Genomic DNA, 21,813 nt, shown 5'->3' with positions numbered 1-21,813 from the left:
TATTTCTGCATAAGTATTGAGGTCTTTGAAGATGCAACTCCCTTTGTTCATGTCCATGTTTAATGTCAAACTCAGGTAAACCAATAAATGAAAAAAATGAAACATGAAGGAAAGTCAAGCATTTGACTCAACCCACACTGAGCCCCACTTCTTCATCCTACAGTACATACCTTTCCAAAAATCATCAAACACACACACACACACACAAACACACACAACTTTAGCAAAGTATTTTCTTCTTTCTTCTTCCTCTTTGTGGTCATGACATCAGCACAATCATACACTGATAATATCCATTCAGCATCTTGGGAGCTGCACTTAAACTGCACAAACCACGATTCACATATTGTGCCTCGTACACAAACATCGTGCCGCCTCACCAGTGAGCCTGAGCAGGAGTCTTCCCCCTCTGGTCCCAGCTGTGATGTCCCAGCTCGCGAGTTTATTTTTCTGTGTCAGCTCTTCTGTTAGCTTCGTCGCTCGTTCAAAATCCCACTCTGAATTGTCTCCAAACCGAGCACATTTCTCTTTTAGTGCCTGAATTAGGTCGATGCACTCGGGGACTGACAATGTTGGACTTTGTAAACCCTGTGGCAAAATTGCCTGTCTGAAATTATTTCCCTAATGTGACGGGTGAAAACATGTGCTTTTTTCTTTGCATTTGTTGGAGCAGGGACTGCGCCTCAACCTTCGTTTTGCCCACTCAGCAAGTACTGCAATATTGCAACCGAGAAATCTGTCCATACCGCATAACATGCCGATGTTTAGCAGGCATCATGTTCACCGTGTTTACCATTTAAGTGTAGCATGTTAGCATGTAATACCAAAGATATACTGGACCATCATCAAAAGTTGTATCTATTTTCTTGCTTATTGCTTGCTCGTCTCATCCTCCTCTTCCTCAGTGTTGCCTTTCATTGCAGCTTAAAACAAATGCAAGGTAACCTCCTCAGAAATGAAGAGCAATAACATGTGTCTATACCACTGTGCAACATTTCAAATGAATCTTATCGCAGCAGACTTTCACAGTATCCTAAATATTTAAATAGTTTGATTCAAATAATTCAGTTGGAACAGACAAGCCACTCTATTTCACTGATATCTTTTTTCTATATTCCACATTCCCCTACATGTGACCCACAGTTACAGTTGTTAAGGCAGTGGGCAGCCAAGGGACCACACCGGGGGACTGAACCAGTTCTGAGGGGCCGTACTGCTCAAGGACGAAGGCAGGAGGAAACCCAAACAACCTGGAACTCCCCACAGCAAAGCCTCTTTACACTTGTTCATTTTGTTGACAGAATGATGCACTGCTGTTATATAAACTGGATAAAGTAAATCAAATCAGAGTGAAACCACCTTGTCATGCCTCTGCTCTCATGGTTAATGATGGAGCTTAGTGTAGCATGTCCTGTAAATCCCACCAGAAGGGAATTAACCTGTTTAAATTAATAACCATCGCTTCCCAGCCGCCCACACACTTTTTGATTCATATTTCACACCTTCACAAGCCTTTGTTCTTCTAGCTGGAGAGACATGCACAGGGGGAATTACTTTAGCCTCAAAATGTCAGTTGCTGCTCCTTCCTCGCCAGCTGCTGCTTAGAAACACTGTTGTTTCCATGCTGCTGTATTTTTATCCTCCTCCCCTGTTTTCTTTGTCTTCTCCAGTCTGCTCTTTTTTTGTTTTAAATGTTTTATTTCGTGCCAGGGAGATGGATTTTTCTTTGTCTTTACACTGCAGCGTTGTTTGAGCTCACACTGGCAGTGTATTTCTGTTCTTTCTCCCTCTGCAAGTCATTGTATCGTGTCTGTTTCTGTTTCGTTTTATGGCACTGACTGTGTCAAGATTTGCCTCCCTCGACTCTTTGTTCTCTCCAACAATATTTTAGAAAGCAGGGTGTGAGGAAGCATGCCGCTTGTTAGAATATCCACCATGTCCCTCGTGTCATGAATAATATTCTCTACCTTTGCAAAACAGATCGTGTGCTAAAACAGTGGAGCTGTAAAATAACTTATCTACTGGAACTTTCCATGCAGAGAAAACAAGTTATAATCACAAAGAACAGGTGTGTCTCAGTCTGTTCATTCACACAGTAGACATAATATAAAGTCAAAGCCACTTTGTCATATCCAAAACTCAAGATGACCACACAAAGTGATCAACCTACTGTCAGCTACTGTCTGAAACAGCTGTGTCGATGGTCTTGTGGTCTGCACACATGCCCTTTAACTCTTACATCATCTATTCAAATGCAGCTTGGCAGCATCTCCTGGTTCTGTATAAACTTGTGGTTTAAAACGGTTTAAAGTGGTTTAAAAGTTGACATTCCATATCCCGTGCTCCTTAGCGAATGCCAAATTCAAATTCTGAATCTGCCATCACAAATATGAAGTTAATAAAATCTCTTCTTATTTTGTTTTCCTCTGGTAAAAGTGTTTGCCTTGTAGCTTTATGATTGAGACCTTGGTTCATGGAGAAATGTCCATCCTGGCATTGCAATATTAATATTATTAATAATATTAATATATTAATATAATATACCTTGATGCTGCAATACCAATAATGTCAGCACCAATAATGTCAATACCAATAATGTCAGCATCCACCCTGTGATCATGCTTTAGATCTGTTATGTGTACATCCAGACCTTTAATTTAGGGTGACAGACCTTCAAAAAATTCTTAATTCTTAATTAAGTCCCATTATATTTTTCCATTTCTGTAGATAAATGTCAATGTCAGTTTTTGAATATATGCCAGTGGCTTTTGCGTCTTGAATAAGAAAGATGTCACTCACTGAAAAAAAAAAAAAAAAAAAATACAGCAATGACACCACGGTCTTAAGTTAAAGCCTTACACTTTATGTGTTGTGCAAGTCCGGGCTTTACATAATGAAAACTGACATCTAACTCCACATTGTCCTCGTCAGCACCTGTTGAGGCTGCATTTTCAAGTCCCAGCACTGAATGTGAAATTTAACCCTAAGTTTACTTTTTATCATCAAAACTGCCACAAAATGGGAAAGTTCGAAAGCAACATCTTCCTCTGGATACACAAAGCAATGTTATATTTTACAATCTCTGTGGTGCTTCCAACACGCAACTTGCAACACGCCTGCGTGCCTGTAGCTCCAGCTGCGTTGCCTTCACAGGCCAAGTGGGATTTGTGCAAGGAGCTTGGACAAAGTTAATACCTGCCTGCAGGTGTAGATCCTTCCTGTAGCAAGTACAAGGTAGATCTTCTCAAAACAGAGAGTGCTCATATAACAAGAACACTAACTGTGAGAGTTTGCTCAGTGCAGGGAGATACCAGAAACTCCACTGTCAGCTGGAGGTTTTACAGACAGACAAAATCAACATAAGGAATAATGTGAATTTGTGAATGTTGGTTTGGTAAAACTGAACAGTTACCTTGTTACAGTTACAGTATAATAAGAGGTTAACAGGACGGTGTCCTCATTATAATAGGAAGTCATGACGAGATAATCACATACAGCATACTTTTCTTTAAACAATGGTTGTTCTTCGCTGCCAAAAGAATCAGACAAATGGTCTAATATCCTACGTCATCATCTGCTGCAAACTGAAAAAAAGAGGAGGGCCTGCCATTGTCACTGACAACAGATGGTGCAACGCCTGACATATAACTGCCAAGGAACATGTCTGTAGCCTAGACAATGAACTTTTAGTAGTGGCTCTTAGTCCCAACTATCTGCTCAGTTCTGCCTTTGCTGTTCACATTCTACCCTATCTATCCAGCTAATTGCTTTTCAGTGTGTCCTGGAGGCAGTTCTGCCTGTGCTGCCTGTGCTACCTGCGGCATTTCTGCAGTTGGTGGTGTTGACTGTATTTGCAGCATTTCTTTCATTTGGTTGTGTTTTGTGTTCTTTAGACGTGTATAGACTGCTGGAGGAATGGATCCCTCTGTGTTGACCCATGTATTTTTCAATGGTAGTTTTGACTATCCAATGGAAAGGTCTGTGCATGCCTTTGCTGTATTTGGTTGCTTTGGACTCAACTGGACTGGACTATATTACGTGGTTTAGATTCTGTTTGGGTGCACAGCCCCCTGCCAGTCTGTAAATGTAGGCTAAAACACTGTGTGCCAGTTTTGAAAATTCATAGGAACTACAGCATTGTTAAGGTTAGGGAAAGATCATGTTAGGAGGTGATCTTCGGCTTCCTGCATGAAAAGTAGATGTCCTTCAGCCCCAACATAAATCTGACTGCCACAATCATTCATTTTAATGCATTGCTACATAAAGGGCACACACAAGAAATGGCCATTCATAAATCAAGAGTAGTGGTGGGACAAAAACATTCTCAGGGTTTCTCTTCCACAAACGCTTTTGGCACCTTTGTGACATCATGAGTAAAGCCTAACTAAACGGTTGATAGTTATTCAATCGTTTTCTTAACATTTTCAGTGTTGAGATGCAGCTGCTTATGTCTCTGTGACAGTTTGTATTTATTACAAGGGGCATACACAGGTATACCGCTCAGATCATGGGAAAACGAGGCATAGCATCCTGACATCGCTGCCCTGTCAATTATATGTCAGGAAATACCAATTTGTTCGGATGATCTGGCCGGATAATTATTCGTTTGAAGGCGATCGCAGGGAGAAAGAGATCGACTGCTGGGTCAGCTACATTGACTTTTACCAGGAAAACAGCGTCGCGCTGTGCTGTCAGTTCATGAGCTTGTCTCATCAGAAACAGTCTATGCTTTCAAGACAATACAGAGACAGTCAAGTGAAGCAGGAATTTTCAGGTTTTCAGATGCATTGTTTTCTTGGTTATTTACAATTGGAAATGCACTTGCAGTTACGAACTTCATCTGTATTCTAACATGTATTCTATACAGCTGGAAACTGATGTTACACTCAAAAAACAACTTGTTAATTTGACTAAATCCAGTTATGTCAGCAATTTCTACAAAACTGAGTTGTGTTAGATGTAATTTAATGCTATCAAAAAATGCAGACTCAGACACAAGCGAGGTTACAAAAAAGGAAATGATTTATTTTAACAAAAGGCGCTCAGGATAATAAACAACAGCACATACACCGTATGGCAACAAAGTTCAAACAAAAGATGCTAAGGATAATTTGGTAGGCAATGAAAAACTCAAAAAGGGCTCAGTTGGCTAGATACAAAGTAACAACAGAATCAAATACTAAGACTAGAATAATACTAATAATCAACAATGACTTACGAAAAACACTAGGCACAAACAAGGAGACAAGGATCAAGAGAGCTAGATAAATCAAGGCTTGGTACGAGGACATGGCACAAGACAATCTGGCACAGGACAAAGGGAGACGCAGACTATATATACACGAGGTAACAAGGAACAGGTGGAGACAATTAGGGCGGGGTAGACAATCAGACAGGCGGGAAACACACCGGGAAGTCAAGGGGTGAAACGAGAGGAGAGTTAGGTTTCACAATAAAACAGGAAGTGCAAGACAAGACATGACGCTCGTGAACAAAAACACTTAACAGATCTGACGAGACATGACAATGTATTGCATCATACTGACTTAACTTGCTTATGTAAATTTAACTTTACTGCATTTAGTAAGACCAACTAAACTATTCTTAGTAATCTCAAATTAAACGTATTATGTCAACAATTTCACACAAAGTAGTTAAGTAAATTCAAATCACAGTACTTTGTTTGGTGAACAGGTTCATTAATACCAATAAAACAACACAGCCCCACAGATAACCAACCTAGCCAGCTGCCAAGAGTTTAAAATACTGTCAATCAACACTCTCCATCTTCTTACATTGTTCTCCACAAAGTTTTACAATGTTCACAAAAGACTAAAATAGAAAATGGGGCCCAATTCTTGCACAAAAAGCCACCTCTGTAGGCTGCCTCTGACCTGTAAGACTGGGTATTTCAGTATTCTTCATATCCAAAACAACATGACTGGATGCCTGTTAACATGAGCAAAAAATTCTCTCAATGAGCCAAAGCCATTACATGAACAATGACGACAGCTAAGTGGACAAGTTGAGTATGTGCATGGCCAAAGTGGCCATGTTTTAACCTGTAGTGCTCAATCAGGCTGAAATTAAATTCATATTTTTTAAGTATAAATTTAAGTATGTGCCTCTTCTTACGTTACATCTCCTTCTACTTCATCCTCCTAACTGGCTGAAAAGCTCAGACACCTTCACTTCTCTTTGGCATAAACTGTTCCTACTTTGTGTCACTATATTCAACAGTACCTGCACAAAACTGATGGATTCTTGGCTTGCCTTGAATGACTGAATAATTTTTTCTAGCAAAAAATGTACTTCCATCCAGCTATCACTGTTCACCCAGCTGTGCTCCGAGCCGCCACTAGCCTGCACACTACAACTACACCGGGAGTGCTTCAAATCGCCAATACTGTCCGTCAACACAGCTGCTAACAAACTTTCCATTTACCCACAGGTGGTCTGACTCCACCACAATGCCAACGTCACAGCTCCGCCACAGGCCGACACACCCACCATCATCAGTTGTTGTTGTTGACCGACATCATTCCTACTGGACCTCATCTAGGACAGTTTTACTAGACGGCTTAGAATGTACAATTTAATTAACACTGTTACGCTGTATCAAAACAAACAGCTTTTGTAGATTTGACAACTCCTCGGTTTAAGTTATACTAATTAAAGTGAACTAGGTTGAAAACGCTAACTTAGGTATATTAATTAAATCTCGTGTTACTGCATTTAATGAATTCAACAGCTGACAAAGTTTACTTTTAATCTAGAAAACCTTATTTCTAAGAAGTGAAAAAAAGTTACAAAAATATGTATTCTCCCAGGTGTTTAGGATGGGCCAGTGGTGCACTAGGGCAGGCATAGGCCAGTGTAGTGCTTGGACCTTGACACACTTCTCCCTAATTAGCCGAGTTATACATACAAAGAAACAGCATTTCAACTTTAAACAGCAAAAGTGCTGAACATGAAACATTTCATTTCATGGAAAGGTTTCTCACGTTAACATGAAACCCAATAAACTTGTTCAGACAATTTCGTTAGAACATACTGTTTACATATTAACATTGCAATCCATATAGATTTCTTACAAAATGTTCAATGGCCTGTTCACGATATAGCGCAACAACATCACGCACCCACACCTGTTTGTGTTCACACGCTTGGCCAATAAAAGCTGATTCTCACAGAACAAAAAGTCGTGTCATGACAATAGATCTTCTTCTGTCTGTCTCCTTCTGTTCCTGAGATATGGTGTTGAGTAAAAGTGTTTCAGAGGAACATTATGTCACAGTGAATATGACCTTTGACCTTCTGGATTAAAAAAAATGTCATCACCAACGTGGTTTGGTTTGAAACTTTGGACTAGGAATCATGGCCAAAAACATCTTTTGTGAACAAGAAATTATAATCTGTTAAAATCTGTTTATCCTTGAGTCCAGCTGGTCATTTCTGACCTCAGACATCACATACACAAGAATCAGATGAACCTGACGTCACAGTGAACATGACCCTCGGCCTCACTACCAAATCTGATCCATTCATCCTTTAGGCCAAGTGGACGTGTGTGCCAAATTTGAAGAAACTCTCTCAAAACATTCCTGAGATTTTGCGTTCCTCAGGATCGGACAGATGGCCTCTGGCCTGCAAGAACCTGGCTTCTGGCCATGGAGACAAAAGTTTTAAAATTAATCTGCAAAACTATCATTAACACAAACAAGCACTGAAAGTTCTCTCATTACTAGCCAAAGTGAATCAGTGAGTCTTGTCAGTCTGCGCAGGCAGCAGGAAAAGTATCCACACGCTAACAGGCTAACAAGCACAGAGTCTTCTGTCTGACTGTGGTACATGAATGATGCTGGTCACGTACGGGAAGTGTGGAGGGCAGTGAGTGTGCACAAGACACGGTATCAGCAGCAGCTGAGTCCGGTCGAGTCAGGCCGAGTACATGGGTTTGTAGTACTGAACAGCCTCAGCAGCAAGCACATACCACAGTAAGCCCAGAGGGGAAAGCGTCAGTCACCAGCTGTACCGCTCAAGGCAGGGGGACTCAAATACAAGTCGCAGAGGTTTCACACAATATCACAAGTATCTCTTGAAGGTTGCATTAACCAGCTCATATTTAAGTTTAAAGACTCCACAATTGTGTACACTAACCATATTTCTGTATAAAATTTTTCATTGTATTCATAGTTGGAGATGCTGGCCCACGGCCCAGTCCTGGGTCCACTTGGTTTTAAAGTACTGCTGATTTCAGCTGGTTAGGTTTTGTGGTTGTTACACGGCAGTTTGGTTATAAATGAGCATGTTTGGTGTGTTAGTGGTTTTTCACCTCTCTTCAAGGTTTTATATGCAACAAACACCATCCTTAGATTTAAATTCAGTTAGTTGATCTCTGTTTGCTGCACAGAGGTAGTTTTGAACATGTCATTTTGCTTTTGCAACTTGGGCTTGACTCTGACAATCAGCTGGCTAAATGTGGCAGCTGGTCTTAAAAGGGTGAGGTAATGTGATGACAGTCTGGGCCAAATCTAAATTCATTTTAGTCCAGATTCAGACCAGAGTCCACTTACATTTAAGTGCACTTAGGTTTTATGTGTGACTTACAGCAAGCCTGACAGAGAGCTGAAATTTGTAACACAGACTTTGAGTGAGTTTGTAGCACTGTTTAAGGCCGTCATGCCACCATTCTTATTGCTGGCAGTACGAAATGTAAATGATATGTATATAAACCATAGATGGAAGAAGATATAGACAGATTATATAGATATAAAGAACTCAGAAAAGAATCAGTACTTGCTTGTTCATTTTTGGCAGCACTAGTAGAACAGTGCAATGTTCAGTGTTTTATTTCTTCTTTATAATCATGGATTGCCTTCTTTTTTCCCCCATTATGTCTAAGTTCTGCTTTTGGACTGTTGAGTTCTGCACAGTGTGTCGTGGCTCAATGAATGCTTGCCTACTAGTAGTGTTTCCTTCATTATCAACACATCACACTTGAGTCATGGCTATAGTCTGCACCACAACCAAAGAGCGACAGTGATAGACATGACACTAACGTGCTCCTCAGTTGCTACATTTGAAACATCCTGGACTTTGAAGACTGGAATGCTTCATCCCATTAAATTGTACTTTTGGCTTAATAAGCATCACAGTGCTCAATTTCTACATACATGTTTAACTTGAATACTAAAGCTTCTTGCACTACATGTATTCGTAATTTTGAAGAATGGATGACAATTTTTGGGAAATGTCAGCTTTATTGAAATTAAATGTCATGTGATAGCCACAGTATTTGCTTTGCTTCCCTTGTCTCATTGAAACCTCACTTAAATGCTCTTGCATGAGCAAGCCTCCTCAGCATGAATAAATGATTCACAAACATAGCTGCCACTTTGGAATGTGCAAATCAGCAGAGCAGCTTTATTATAACACAGCTGGTTGACTTAAATGGCTTTTAAGGAATGATATGGTCGCTCAGAGTCGCACTGAAACAGGGTGTAGACCAAACACAATGAACAGCACAGAGAGGTGAAGTCATGATTGCAGAGTGTACAGCCTCCCTCTCCTCATCGTCCTCATGTGGTGCCTGTGCTGCCCTCAGGTAGTTCACTGACATGGATGGATGGATTCTGATTGTAAGCTGCTTCATTATTCTGACTTGTTTGTCCCTGCCACAGTTGCATCTCGGTCACTGGCTCCTTGATTAGCTTAATTTCTGTTAATACCTGTTAGCCAAATGTTTGATCGACACCCTGAGTGCCACCCACCAGTGTTTCAGGCTCATTCTTTAAAACTGCAGCTTTCTCATTATTTTTAAGTTCATCAGATCCCCTGTCCCTTGACTTCTGTTTGGCCTTGGTGTAATGTGCTGTTTCAGGGCTATTGACTGTGACCTGACCATGCTGGGATGATGAGGTTTCCAGTGAGATCAGTGGAGCTGATTGCCTTGGTGCACTTATCTGCTGAACAGTAGTCGAGGCTGTAAAGCGGAGGTGGATCCCCCTCTGTCCCCTGGTCTTTGACACCTCTGTCACATCTGCGCTGCTGAGGTCCAAGTCATCCAACTGCAATAAAATATAGAAACCTAAAGATATATATAAGTTGTGACTATTCCACTGTACCTCTTCAGTGAATGTGCTTCTTTCTTCTCCTTTATTTCCAAAGTTGTGATGATCTTCTCTTCATGAAAAGTTGGGAACAGATTGAGTGTCCTGTGTTTTCGGGAGTTACTGGGTTCTGAGGTTCCGCTTGTCTGCGGGGGAGTTGAAAGTTGTCTGTTTCTACTTTAAGAAATTAAATTACTAATCGAGCAGCAAGCATCCAAATGTTCTCCATTCTAAAGAGATGATTCGTTAGCTAGATGCTAATGGGAGTACTCACCAGAACCTGGTAACACCGCCATTCCTCGTTGCTCCACCATGTACTCATGCACATGCGGTTGTATACTGAAGAGCGCTCTGTGTTCCTATTGGTCGGTGTAACAAAAGACCTGGAAATGAGAGAAGTCAAAAAACCCTCTGGCAGCCTACTCGTTCTGTCTCTACCTTGGTAGTTGTCCACTATGATTCACTATGTCAGACTGTCATCGGGCAGTTATTGTATTGTCTAACTGGGCATTACTGCAGAGATAATTTGAGATAAGACTCAGCATTTATGTAGTTAGGCTGGCAGTGTTTGTTGTCATGAATCCCATGCAGCTAGACTTTCACTGCCCCACAACTGTTTGACTTACACCGAACACCAACTGTAAAATAGTGTTTATCAGCGTGTCTCAGTTTCACTTGCTCTGTCACGTACCTGCCTCTCTTCATCCTTAATTTGCTCTGTGACACATCCTGCTCAGGAGGGACTGCATGTTGTAAAACGTGTTCTGTCACTCTCCTTTTTCCATTTACTGTGACAGAAGCTTGTTTCAGATACTGAGTCTTTTGTACAACCTGTCATCCTCCACTACTCCTGTTTCTCCTCCCTGGATTGGATAGCTGTGCCTCTCATTGCCTGCTCCTCACCATTAACTGACCACTCATCCTGACAGTTGGCTATTACTCTGTATTACAGACTTGTCGGACACTTTACCGCTCCCTCCCTCACTCATTTTCTCCTTGCATCTCCAGCTCCACTCCAACTCTGACAAGGGCGATGGTTCTGTGAAATACATCCTGTCTGGTGAGGGGGCCGGCTCTATCTTCGTAATTGACGAGACATCGGGTGACATCCACGCAGCCAAGAGCCTGGACCGAGAGAAGAAGTCCCAGTATGTCCTACATGCGAGGGCCATTGACTGGCGGACAAACCGTTCACTGGAGGCAGAGTCAGAGTTCATCATCAAGGTTCAGGATGTCAATGACAACGCTCCAACATTTCCTGATGGACCGTTCTCGGCAGCTGTGCCTGAGATGTCTGATGTTGGTGAGCCAGGAGCGTTTCACACCCTTTTCTAATAACACACACTGACTTAGTCCAACACACAGCTGCAGCTCATAACATTAATATTGGCTCGGTTAAGTTTTCTTGTAAGTAAGTAGTCAGCATGCACAACTGCAGAGCCCTGCAACTGACTTACATAAATGGAATACAGTAATTATTCATGTTACATCACTGCTTTTTATGCTATGAAATGTCAAAATGTCTGCTTTGAAGATAATGGCCCACGAGGTCTATTCAGCAGAAAAATCTACTCTGCTAAAACGAGTTCCAGTATTCAAGAAATTACAACCGCAAATCCCAAAAAGTTGGGATGCCATGTAAAACATCATTTTCATTCACACATACTGAAATGAATCAGATCTCCTTCTGACCAGCAGCATGTTCATTTGGAAAACAATTTGAACCAAACACAGTGTCTCAATATATCTGCATTTCTGGAAGTAAAGCAGGCACTTTTACTGATGCAGGAAATACAAGAAAAAATGACTGCTGCACTCAACTGTCTCAGTTTATTGATTTCCAGCAAAATAACACTGGACAAATTACGAAACAACAGACTTTACGGAAAAGGAACAACTTGCTGGCCTTGTAGTAATTAGTAGTTCATTATTTCTGTTCCTCTAGCTTTAGCATAAAGCATCTAGCTAAATGGTAGCATCAGAACGGTATTGTCTTCTTCTGTTCTTCTTAGCAGTTAGCATTAGCATTAGTTAAATGGTAGCATCGGTACTGGCCACTACCTGGAGCATCTCTAGGTCAGTTGAACGTGGCGGTGCTGTTTGGATTGTGTAGGAGCAGTGTGAACTGGCACTAGGGGGGGTGACTCTGGGACGCCGGAGTTCACTGCCTAACCTCCTGGAGGTGTAGTGGGAGTAAGTAGGCGAAACGCTGTTGAAGGGAGGTTTCCACCTGATGACCCCCAGAGACGTGTTAGGAATCACTGCTCTTTGGCAGGTATAGAGGCAGATTAGGGCTCCAAGGTTCTTCACTGAGAATGAATCCTCTTTTTGAGCACAAGTATCTTGTGTTTAAATTAACTAAAGTAAAAGAAGTATCCAACTACTGACATTCTTTTCCATCCAGAGACATTAGAAAAGCGAAACCTCTATACTTCTATAGTTATTTTATAGGACTTTTTTAGGTGTTTCAAAGACTACAAAAAAGTTTGCTGCCCTCCAAACCGCACTGGGCACCACTTTACCTGCAGCCTAATGCACACTGCTTCATGTGGAGAAATGCAAAGCTTGGCCACAGTAACTGAGCTATGATTGAACAGTTGCTCTTTCTAGGAGGAGTTTACCAAAGGCTCAATTGAGTATATATCACTAAGGATTAGCAAATCATTACATTGTGTTTGATTTACATTTCACACAGTGTTCCAGTTAGGGATACCCTTTAGGTTATAATGCTTCCAAAAAGTGCATGTATGTATCTGTTCATTTAAAAACGAAGCATTGATGCAATGAAAACACAAACATTAGGAGAAATTAGCTTAAAAAAATAATTTTGCATACATATGTAAACATTTGGGAACATACTGTCTATCATCTGATTGTCTTTCACTGTGGAGTTTAAATAACTGTACTGTACATATGCACACAAGAGAGTGCCAACAAAAGCAGCTGGCAAACTGAAAGTCCTGCAGGCTGCTACTGGGAATGATTGAGAATGATGGTTTTGTTTTTGTGGCTTTTCTGAATGTGTGCTTTGGCTCATGTATGTGTCCTTCAGGTCAGTTGCATGTATATTTAAAAAAACATTCCCAGTGTTTCCCCTTCCATAGAGATTATCATCCTCCCATTAATTCCCATCATCAATCAACCAGATTTGTAAAAACAGACAGCTAACAGAGTTTAAAGACCAGCTGGCAGCATTTCACTGGCTGTCTTTACTTCTTGCTTCTCAGCTCCTGTCGTTGTCTCTGGACACTGATCATTATCTCTCCCACTGTCTGGCCCTCTTCATCTGTTTCATCTCTCTCATTGGCTTTGTCTCTCTGTTTTCTCTCCATTCCTGTTCTTCATCACCTAAAGCACCCGTCTCTCACTCACTTCAGAGCCCCTCTGCTGCCCAGTCGGACATCTTCTCGCTCTCTCATTTATTCATTGCTCTCTTGTCTCTCGCTCGCTTCACTTTCTTGGAGCTTTTAAACTGTATTTGATTTGATCTCCTCAGTAACTCTGCTACTGTGACCTGCAGTTTGTACTGCAGGTTAAAGCTAATTGTGGGTGAAAAGGTTGTAGGTTAAAAGGTTAGTTGCTGACTCTAAATTGCCCGTAGGTGTGAAAGTTAGTGTGAATGGTTGTTTGTCTCTGTGTGTCAGCCCTGTGATGAACTGGCGACCCGTCCAGGGTGAAACCACCTCTTGCCCAATGTCAGCAGGGATTGGTTCCAGCACCCCGCGACCCTGCAAAGGATAAGATTATCCATTATAAATAATGGATGGATGGAGGTTAAAGGTACCAGCAAACAGTGTAGAAACACACATGATCTCTGGTGAAGGAGACATGATGGCTTGACATAATGTCTAATTGACAGAGGCAGCTTTTTCCTTAGTCTAGACCTTTAAGATCGTAACTTCTTCATCAGCCTGTACGTCGAACCTAAAGGATTAATGCTGAGGGGAGTAGCAGAGAAGAACAGGTAGCAAGATCACAATGTAAAAATACAATAAATATAGCCTTACATTCATAAGCATCGTGAATAATGGATCTTGTCAATGATATATTGCTATGTATTATTATTACTGTCAATGTGTATGTAGCGGTAATGATTGAATTTCAGTTTTACACCATTATGTAGCTTGAGCTCTAACAATCTATATTATATCTTCTAAGCTGATGATATGTGTTGCATGTCATATACAGTATTTAATTGGCAGCAAAGTAACCAGCAAATATAGCTGTCAAATAAATGCTGTGGGGTAAAGATAGATCACACTTGAAAAGGTTTCTGTAGTATAGTAAAATGGAAGTACTCAAGAAAACTACAAGCACCTCGAAACAGAACTTATGTACAGTAGGTTTTGAGTAAAGTCGTTTCACTTTTCTTCTCTTCTCTGGAGCCACAGAAGATGTTATACAACTGTTTCTACAGGCGGAGTAGTTGTCCTCATGTAAGGGGCTCCATATAAATCACTGAAGCTTAACAGAATAGAACAGCAGCAATAGAACGAAGCACAACAGCATACGTACAACATAGCTACAGTATGTGACACCAAGTATATGCCCGCTTCTAACATAAGCAGACTTCATAACTACATTAAGTGACTTTTTTCCCCTCCATTTTGATGCAGTCTTGAATTTACTGTAGACCATCTGCAGTTCTTCTCATTTCATTACGCATCACTCTACACCTTAAGATTCAATTCAAGATTCAAGAGTCTTTATTGTCATTGCGCATGTCAATGAAATTTTCATTGCAACCCCCATGTTAGGAACAGATGGTAAGAAAGATAAGAAGACTAGAAAGAATAAAATTAAGATAACTACAATAAAATAAAATAAACCAACATGCAATAAAAATATTCGTAAAAGCAATTAAAAATATAACAGAATGAAAATATACTAAGGCAATAAAATATACTAAACAATAAACAATAAAATATGGAAGTGAAATGTGCCAACAGAATAAAATATACAAGCAGAATAAAATATAAAATATACGCAGTGAAATGTACCGACAGAATAAAATATACTAATGAAAATGAAATGTGCCAATATACTAAAATGTATATAATTAGTTAAGTATATGTGTGGACCTAAAAGTTAAGTACACAGAAGGTGCAGGTGGAGGTGGAGGTGTAGGTGTAAAGTGCGGTGTGCAGTGGTTCACAGTTCTCTCAGTCTCTCACTGCAGTGAGGGGCTGCTGGAGGTGATAGCTCTAACAGCTCTGGGGAAGAAGCTGTCTCTCAGTCTGTTAGTGGTGGTGCGGATGTTCCTGTACCGCTTTCCTGATGGTAGCGGTACAAACAGTCTGTGGCCCGGATGGCTGGGGTCTGTGGCGATGGATCTCGCCCTCTTCCTGACCCGGCCTTCATATATAGAGTCTAGGTCAGGAAGGGGGCAGCCTGTGCAGTTTTAACCACCCGTGCCAGTTGTTTCCTCTCCTGTGGCGTGCTGCTGCCATACCACACTGTCACACTAAGGCAGAGGATGCTTTCAATTGTGGCCCTGTAGAAATTGACGAGCAACCGAGAGGAGAGTCCAGCTCGTTTCAGTTTCCTGAGGAAGAAGAGCCTTTGTTGTGCCTTCTTCACCAGGCGGGAAGTGTTCATGGACCAGGAAAGGTCAGATGTGATTTGGAGGCCCAGGAACCTGATGTTGTCCACACGCTCCACCACCTCTCCGTCCATGAGGAGGGGGGCGTGATCCGTCTTCCTGGACCTCCTGAAGTCCACAATGACCTCCTTGGTCTTCCCTGTGTTCAGCACCAGGTTGTTGGCTGAACACCACTGGGTGAGCTGGCGTATCTCCTCTCTGTGTTGTCGACTATGTTGGTGGGATGTATGGCAGCACAGTCGTGAGTAAACATGGTGAAGAGGGCCGGGCTGAGCACACAACCCTGTGGCGTGCCCGTGTTGAGGATCAGAGGGGATGATGTGATGTTCCCTATTCTCACCACCTGAGGCCTGTTGGTGAGAAAGTCTCTGATCCAGTGGCACAGTGACACAGGCAGACCCACTGCTTGTAGCTTCAGCGCCAGCTTGTCTGGGATGACGGAGTTAAATGCTGAGCTAAAGTCTACAAATAGCATCCTGACGTAGGTGTTGGGCTGCTGCAGGTGGGTCAGGGCTGTGTGCAGGGTGATGGAGACAGCATCCTCTGTGGACCGATTCCCGCTGTCGGTGAACTGAAGGCTGTCTAGGTCCGAGGGGATGAAGCCTCTGATGTACCTGAGAATAATCCGCTCAAAGCATTTCATGATTACCGGGGTCAGAGCAACAGGCCGGTAGTCATTCAGGCAGGTGATGGATGTCTTCTTCGGTACCGGAATGATGGTGGAGGACTTGAGGCACTCAGGAACCATAGACAGCTGCAGGGACAGGTTGAAAATGTCCAGGAACACTCCTGCTAGCTGGTCAGCACATGTCCTCAAAGTCTTGCCTGACACCTTATCCGGTCCTGCAGCTCTGCGGGTGTTGATCCTCCTCAGGGTGGATGTCACCTGGTGCTGCTCCTCCAGCCGGGGTAGGTGTGTAGCTTCTCTGCTGCCTGATGTGTCGAAGCGGGCAAAGAAGCTGTTTAAGGTGTCAGGCAGGGTGGGGTCGTGGCTGGCGAGCTGAGTGTTAGGCTTGTAGTCCGTCATGGTTCTGATGCCTCTCCACATGTTCTGGGGGTTGTTGTTATTGAAGTGATCTTCAATTTTGTTTTTGTACTGGAGCTTGGCCTGCTTGATTCCTTTCTTCAGCTCTGCTCGAGCCCTGCTATAAGCCAGCCTGTCACCAGATCTGTAGGCAGTCTCCCGGGCTTTCAGCAGGGACCGCACTGTGCTGTCCAGCCATGGTTTCTGGTTGGGAAACACTGTGATGGTGTTTAACGGGGAGGACAGCATCAGTGCAGAACTGAACATAGGACAATACAGATGATGTGTACTCCTCAAGGTCTGCCTCTTCCCTGAACACAGTCCAGTCTGTCAGCTCGAAGCAGTCCTGAAGTGCAGAGGAGGCCTCCTCAGTCCATATCTGTACTGTCCTGGTGGTTGGCTTTGTTCTGCAGGCCAGAGGCTTGTAGGCAGGAATGAGTTTCACGGAGATGTGGTTCGACATGCCAAGGTGTGGAGCTGCTACAGCCTTGTAAGCAGCAGGGATGTTGCAGTAAACTTGATCTAAAATGTTAGTAGCTGTGTTTCCATTGCCCCTAGAAATCCGCAAATCCTAAATATCGCAATAATAAAACGGTAATGGAAACACCTAAATTTCGAAAATCCTCTCAAATATTTCAAAAACATTTTTACGCTCTTATGAGGTGGTTTTTCAGCGTGTCGATATTTAGGTGTATCGCAAAAGTGTAATGGAAACACTTTTTTCGAATTTACACGTCTCCGAGGTCAGCGGACTCCCTGTTTCGGGACGGCCGCATGCAGTCAGATATAATGTCTTGTCAATTTTGTAGTGTTTTTATGTTTTCTGGATCTCAATAAGTAGCAGACAAAAACACTACAGCTGTCCCAGCTGTCACGCTGGCTGATCTGTTAAAGACAATGTGACAGCTGTGATCTCGTCCTGTGCGCACTAATCATTCCGTTTTCATTAATCGTGAGATGAACTTGTGATGAGTGTGTGCACCTCAGCTATGTGGGAGACACGCGTGCACGCCATTAACTTTAATATTTACACATAATTGCTGATAGAAAGTGTGTTCAAAGGACACCAGTAATTCACAGTCCTGTATTCTGCTGCTGCTCCGCCGGCGCGAGCTGACGTTGTCACAGCGAGCCTCGCGTCATAACAAAGTGATAAATAATAGACCATTAAAATCAGTGATCACTCTAAGTCAACAGATCATTTCTTTATTTCACCTTCAGCATGTGCTTTTTAATTATAGGGCTTTGTGTTAAGTTTTACCGACGCACAGCACGCACACACATTTCGCGGGACGTCCGAGAACTTACGAGAATATCGGCTGGTTCGCAAAACACTGTTCCATAGAAACACCTGCAAGTCGCATTCGAACTTTGCCGAAATTTCAGAAATATCGCTTTTATTTTGCCAACAGCTGTAATGGAACGCAGCTAGTGTCTCTGGTAGGAAACTTTATGTACTTGTGAATTTGGGAAACACCGCCTTCAGTTCAACGTGATTAAAGTCCCCTGCCACTTAACTGAAGCAAAGTAAGGCTTTGAAGATGCTTGTTCCAGACATACTGTCATTTTAATGTATTTACATATAGATTTCGCAGTCAACCTATAAAATGTGATCCACTGCTGTAGGCTACAGTGTAAAGTATTGCATCAATAATAAAACTCTAATAATGTCACACACAGGGGCACCAAGTAGCTTTTCTGGCATGTCCCGTATATTAAGGCTGTATCCATACTGCAGAGGCCAGGTTTTCCCTGTCCTTCTATTGGGAAGCTACTGGAGCTGATTTTTGAAAAATTATGGACAGTGTTTACAACAGTTTATGAAAAGCAAAGTTTATAAACTGGGTCTGGAAATGCTGAATTATTCTATTGTCAAATCTACTGCTACTGCCTCTCAAACATCGGCCTCTACAACAGCTTGCCCAACCCTGGAGAGCTCACTGTCCTCGGTCTCTGTAGCAGTTCCACCCTGCAGTCCTCCAACTGGGCAACTTGCTTCTGAAGCCAGTCATCCTCTTCTTCCTCTTGCTATCCCTCCTATCCTTGGGCTGGGGGACAGAGGAGATTTTCCGCAGCAGCTGTTTTTGTGGGTGTCTCCTCATCAGCTGAAGTGGTGGACTAGCATGAATCTCTCCCATCCTATGATTAGAAATGACAGAAACTGCAAATAGTTGTAAGTTAGTCTTTGTAATTATAATACAGGTAATAAACACTCAGTTAGCAGCTAATTACACATATCTTACACACTATCTACACAGTGTAACAAATCCCACCTTCATTAATGTTTTAGTGTTCATTTCTTGTTGAAACCATTTTAGAGAGGTGTTGAGTCTGCCTTCCAAGTTCTACAAACTTTATTTTCTCGCCCTGGAAAACCCTGAAATAATGAACTTCAATACAACACGTGACATGCTGCCAACAACACTGTTACGCAAGTGTTGTTTGAGTAATACGATGTCTTGGTGCTCACTTCTAACTCTTCTCATCAGCTTGCTTTCTGTCTGCCTCTCTTGCCTCCACTGTCTGTTTTCATTGGAGTCTGCGCGCACACACACACACACACAGCACACAGAGTGTCTTCTTCTTTTGACTCTTTTGTGGTATGAGCTTGAATCTGTTTGTATATGTAAAGCCAATGACATCAGATTAGTAAAATAAGCAAAATCTTGAGGCAAAGAAAGGAAAATTATATGTATTTATGGATAAACACTAACTGAAGACTACTGTTACTACATACTGTAAATAGAGTTAGCATCCTGTGTAACTAGAAATGGTTCTTCATGTATGAACAGTATGAACCATATGTGCTATCCATTAGTACAGTCTATGAATGCACAGTGTGGATTGTTCCAGCAGGACATTGTTAGAACACAGACAGGGTACCACATAGTTAAGAACTCTCTCATGATTATGCTCCTCTAGATCCACTAAAAACTATAACAAAATTGTTGGTCATTTACAAGAAAACACATGTATAATTTAATATGTGTGGATTTTAAAGACTTGAGGAACCTTAATCTAACATGAAACGAACATTTCCGCTGTCTTTGCTTGCAGAATAAATGCACTACAGGTCTACGTGATGAATGGGATGGATAAAAGCTTTGGCTTCTCCTGTCTGCTGCTACATGGTCAGGCTAATGGGCTGTGGCTCTTTACAAGAGCACTGCTGACAACACAAACTGCGTTTTACTGCAGCTCATAGGGGGAAGTTTAGAGCGTCACATTTACATAGAAACAAGATATTGTCATTCTGTTAAAGAAAACTGATTGTGGCTTAGTCTTCATTTCAGATTCTAATCAGAGACACAGTGCATCAGCAGCGACAGTCACATTATGTTTAGTGTTCGGGCTTGCTAGTGATTTAATGTGTTTGGGAGGACTGTGGTAGAAATGAGATACTCGGGCCAGAGCCACATTTAAAAATTGCAGTCGATTTAGTGAAAGCTATGTCAAGAAGTGAAGATAAAGATTTAGGTCAAGTGCACAGGAAACTTTTTCCAGGGCTTTTTACCACATATCATGACTTTTATTAGCAGAAGTTTGCTCAGTTGTCATGGAGCAAAGTGAAATTTTGGTAATGTGATAAAAAAAAAGTGTTAATATGACATTCACTGATAAAGACCATGACATGCAGTTAAAAGTTCAAGGCCGACAGAATTATTTTCCCGCATGGAAAGTTACTCTTCACCCTGCGTGTTATTCTAATAATATGGGTCAAACGCGATGTGTGTACAATAACTATAGTGCAGGCTTCCATTGAGGGGGCGGCCACCCAGCTAACCTGGCTAGCTGCTTGTAGACAAACTATTCATCAGCAGTATTAACAAACATTGTTTCTTAACTATAGCTAGATTCTGCTTCAACAGAGGTTAACATATACGACACAATGTCCTGCAATGCTGTGATTGTTTTGTAGGGGTGTTTACGGCTGCTGCATACCATATGGAGAGCTGAACGTTTGACCCAGCAGGCCTCTGTCTTCTACTCCAGTTTTTTTTCAGGCGACTACAACACACTCCAGCAAAGCAATGTTGATCAGAGCCGCACGTTTGTTGCAGTTGCTCATTTAGAATCACTCTCATCTATGGGACACTGATGTCTGCTAGCCAGTAATCCTAACCCTGAGTGACAGCCAAGGCATTCATACAGTTAGACGAATGACTGCCTTATACCTGTCAATTCAACATGACTGAAATCCCTGGTCAGTGATTGAAATCTGTGAGCCACCCCCACTGCCCAAACACACACACACACACACACACACACACACACACACACACACACACAAAAGACAACATAATAACATTGCGCACCAATCAGAGAGTAAGAGCTGAGCTGTGATGGAGTATATACACTACACTTCGTATTTACATACTGTGGTGTCTAAATGACTAATGGGTACAAAAAATGTTGGAATTGGTCCAGTTGATCACCTCCCAAAATGGGCTTCAATGGCTAAAACATAATTCTTGGGGGCAACTGCACCTGTCTGAGTATGCACTTAGCTCCGATAGCCAATCCAGGGGGCCACTGTCTGTGTTTAGTTTTGTTTGGATTCAAAAGACAATTTGAAATAGCCTTCATAGACCAAAAAGGCTACAAATATGAGAATGTGGCCCTGGTTAAAAAATAGGTTTTCCTCCGTAAGATTTTTTTAAAGTACTAGTAAATAGAAGTAACATTCTTTCCCATTATTATGTTCATGAAAGGAATTCATCAGTATTCACAAACACTCCTGCTCATTATTTCTTTGTGGTGGTCAGTGCTTTTGGCTAATCGCCATCTAATCATTTGCAGGAACATCAGTTTTCCAGGTGACAGCCTCAGATGCAGATGACCCGACCTACGGGAACAGCGCCAAGATCGTTTACAGCATCATAGAGGGACAGCCCTACTTCTCTGTTGACCCCAAGACAGGTAAAGCTGCTCTGTGTTCACTTCAAATACGTTTTCACTGCTGCCCAGGGAAGGTACAAACAGAGAGGTAGACGGCCAGGAATCACCTAGCACAAGTGGTGCTGCAAACAAGCTAACGACGCCAAAAGGCAAGGAAAGCACTGGGCTTTTTACTT

The 21,813-nt window shown here is 42.1% G+C and overlaps 1 protein-coding gene across 1 annotated transcript in view; it reads left to right on the top strand.

Moving 5' to 3' along the window:
- LOC121614578 (cadherin-18-like) overlaps positions 1-21,813 on the top strand; it is a 150,501-nt gene that overhangs the window by 34,280 nt on the left and 94,408 nt on the right. The window contains exons 2-3 of the mRNA XM_041948516.1: positions 11,121-11,415; positions 21,539-21,658. Of these exons, the coding sequence (XP_041804450.1) occupies positions 11,121-11,415; positions 21,539-21,658 (415 nt within the window). The remainder of the gene's footprint in view (positions 1-11,120; positions 11,416-21,538; positions 21,659-21,813) is intronic.

The sequence above is a fragment of the Chelmon rostratus genome, chromosome 12 (assembly GCF_017976325.1).
Source record: "Chelmon rostratus isolate fCheRos1 chromosome 12, fCheRos1.pri, whole genome shotgun sequence".
Taxonomy (NCBI): Eukaryota; Metazoa; Chordata; class Actinopteri; order Chaetodontiformes; family Chaetodontidae; genus Chelmon; species Chelmon rostratus.
The sequence above is the reverse complement of the archived record's forward strand: the minus strand, read 5'-3'. Positions and strand labels throughout refer to the sequence as shown.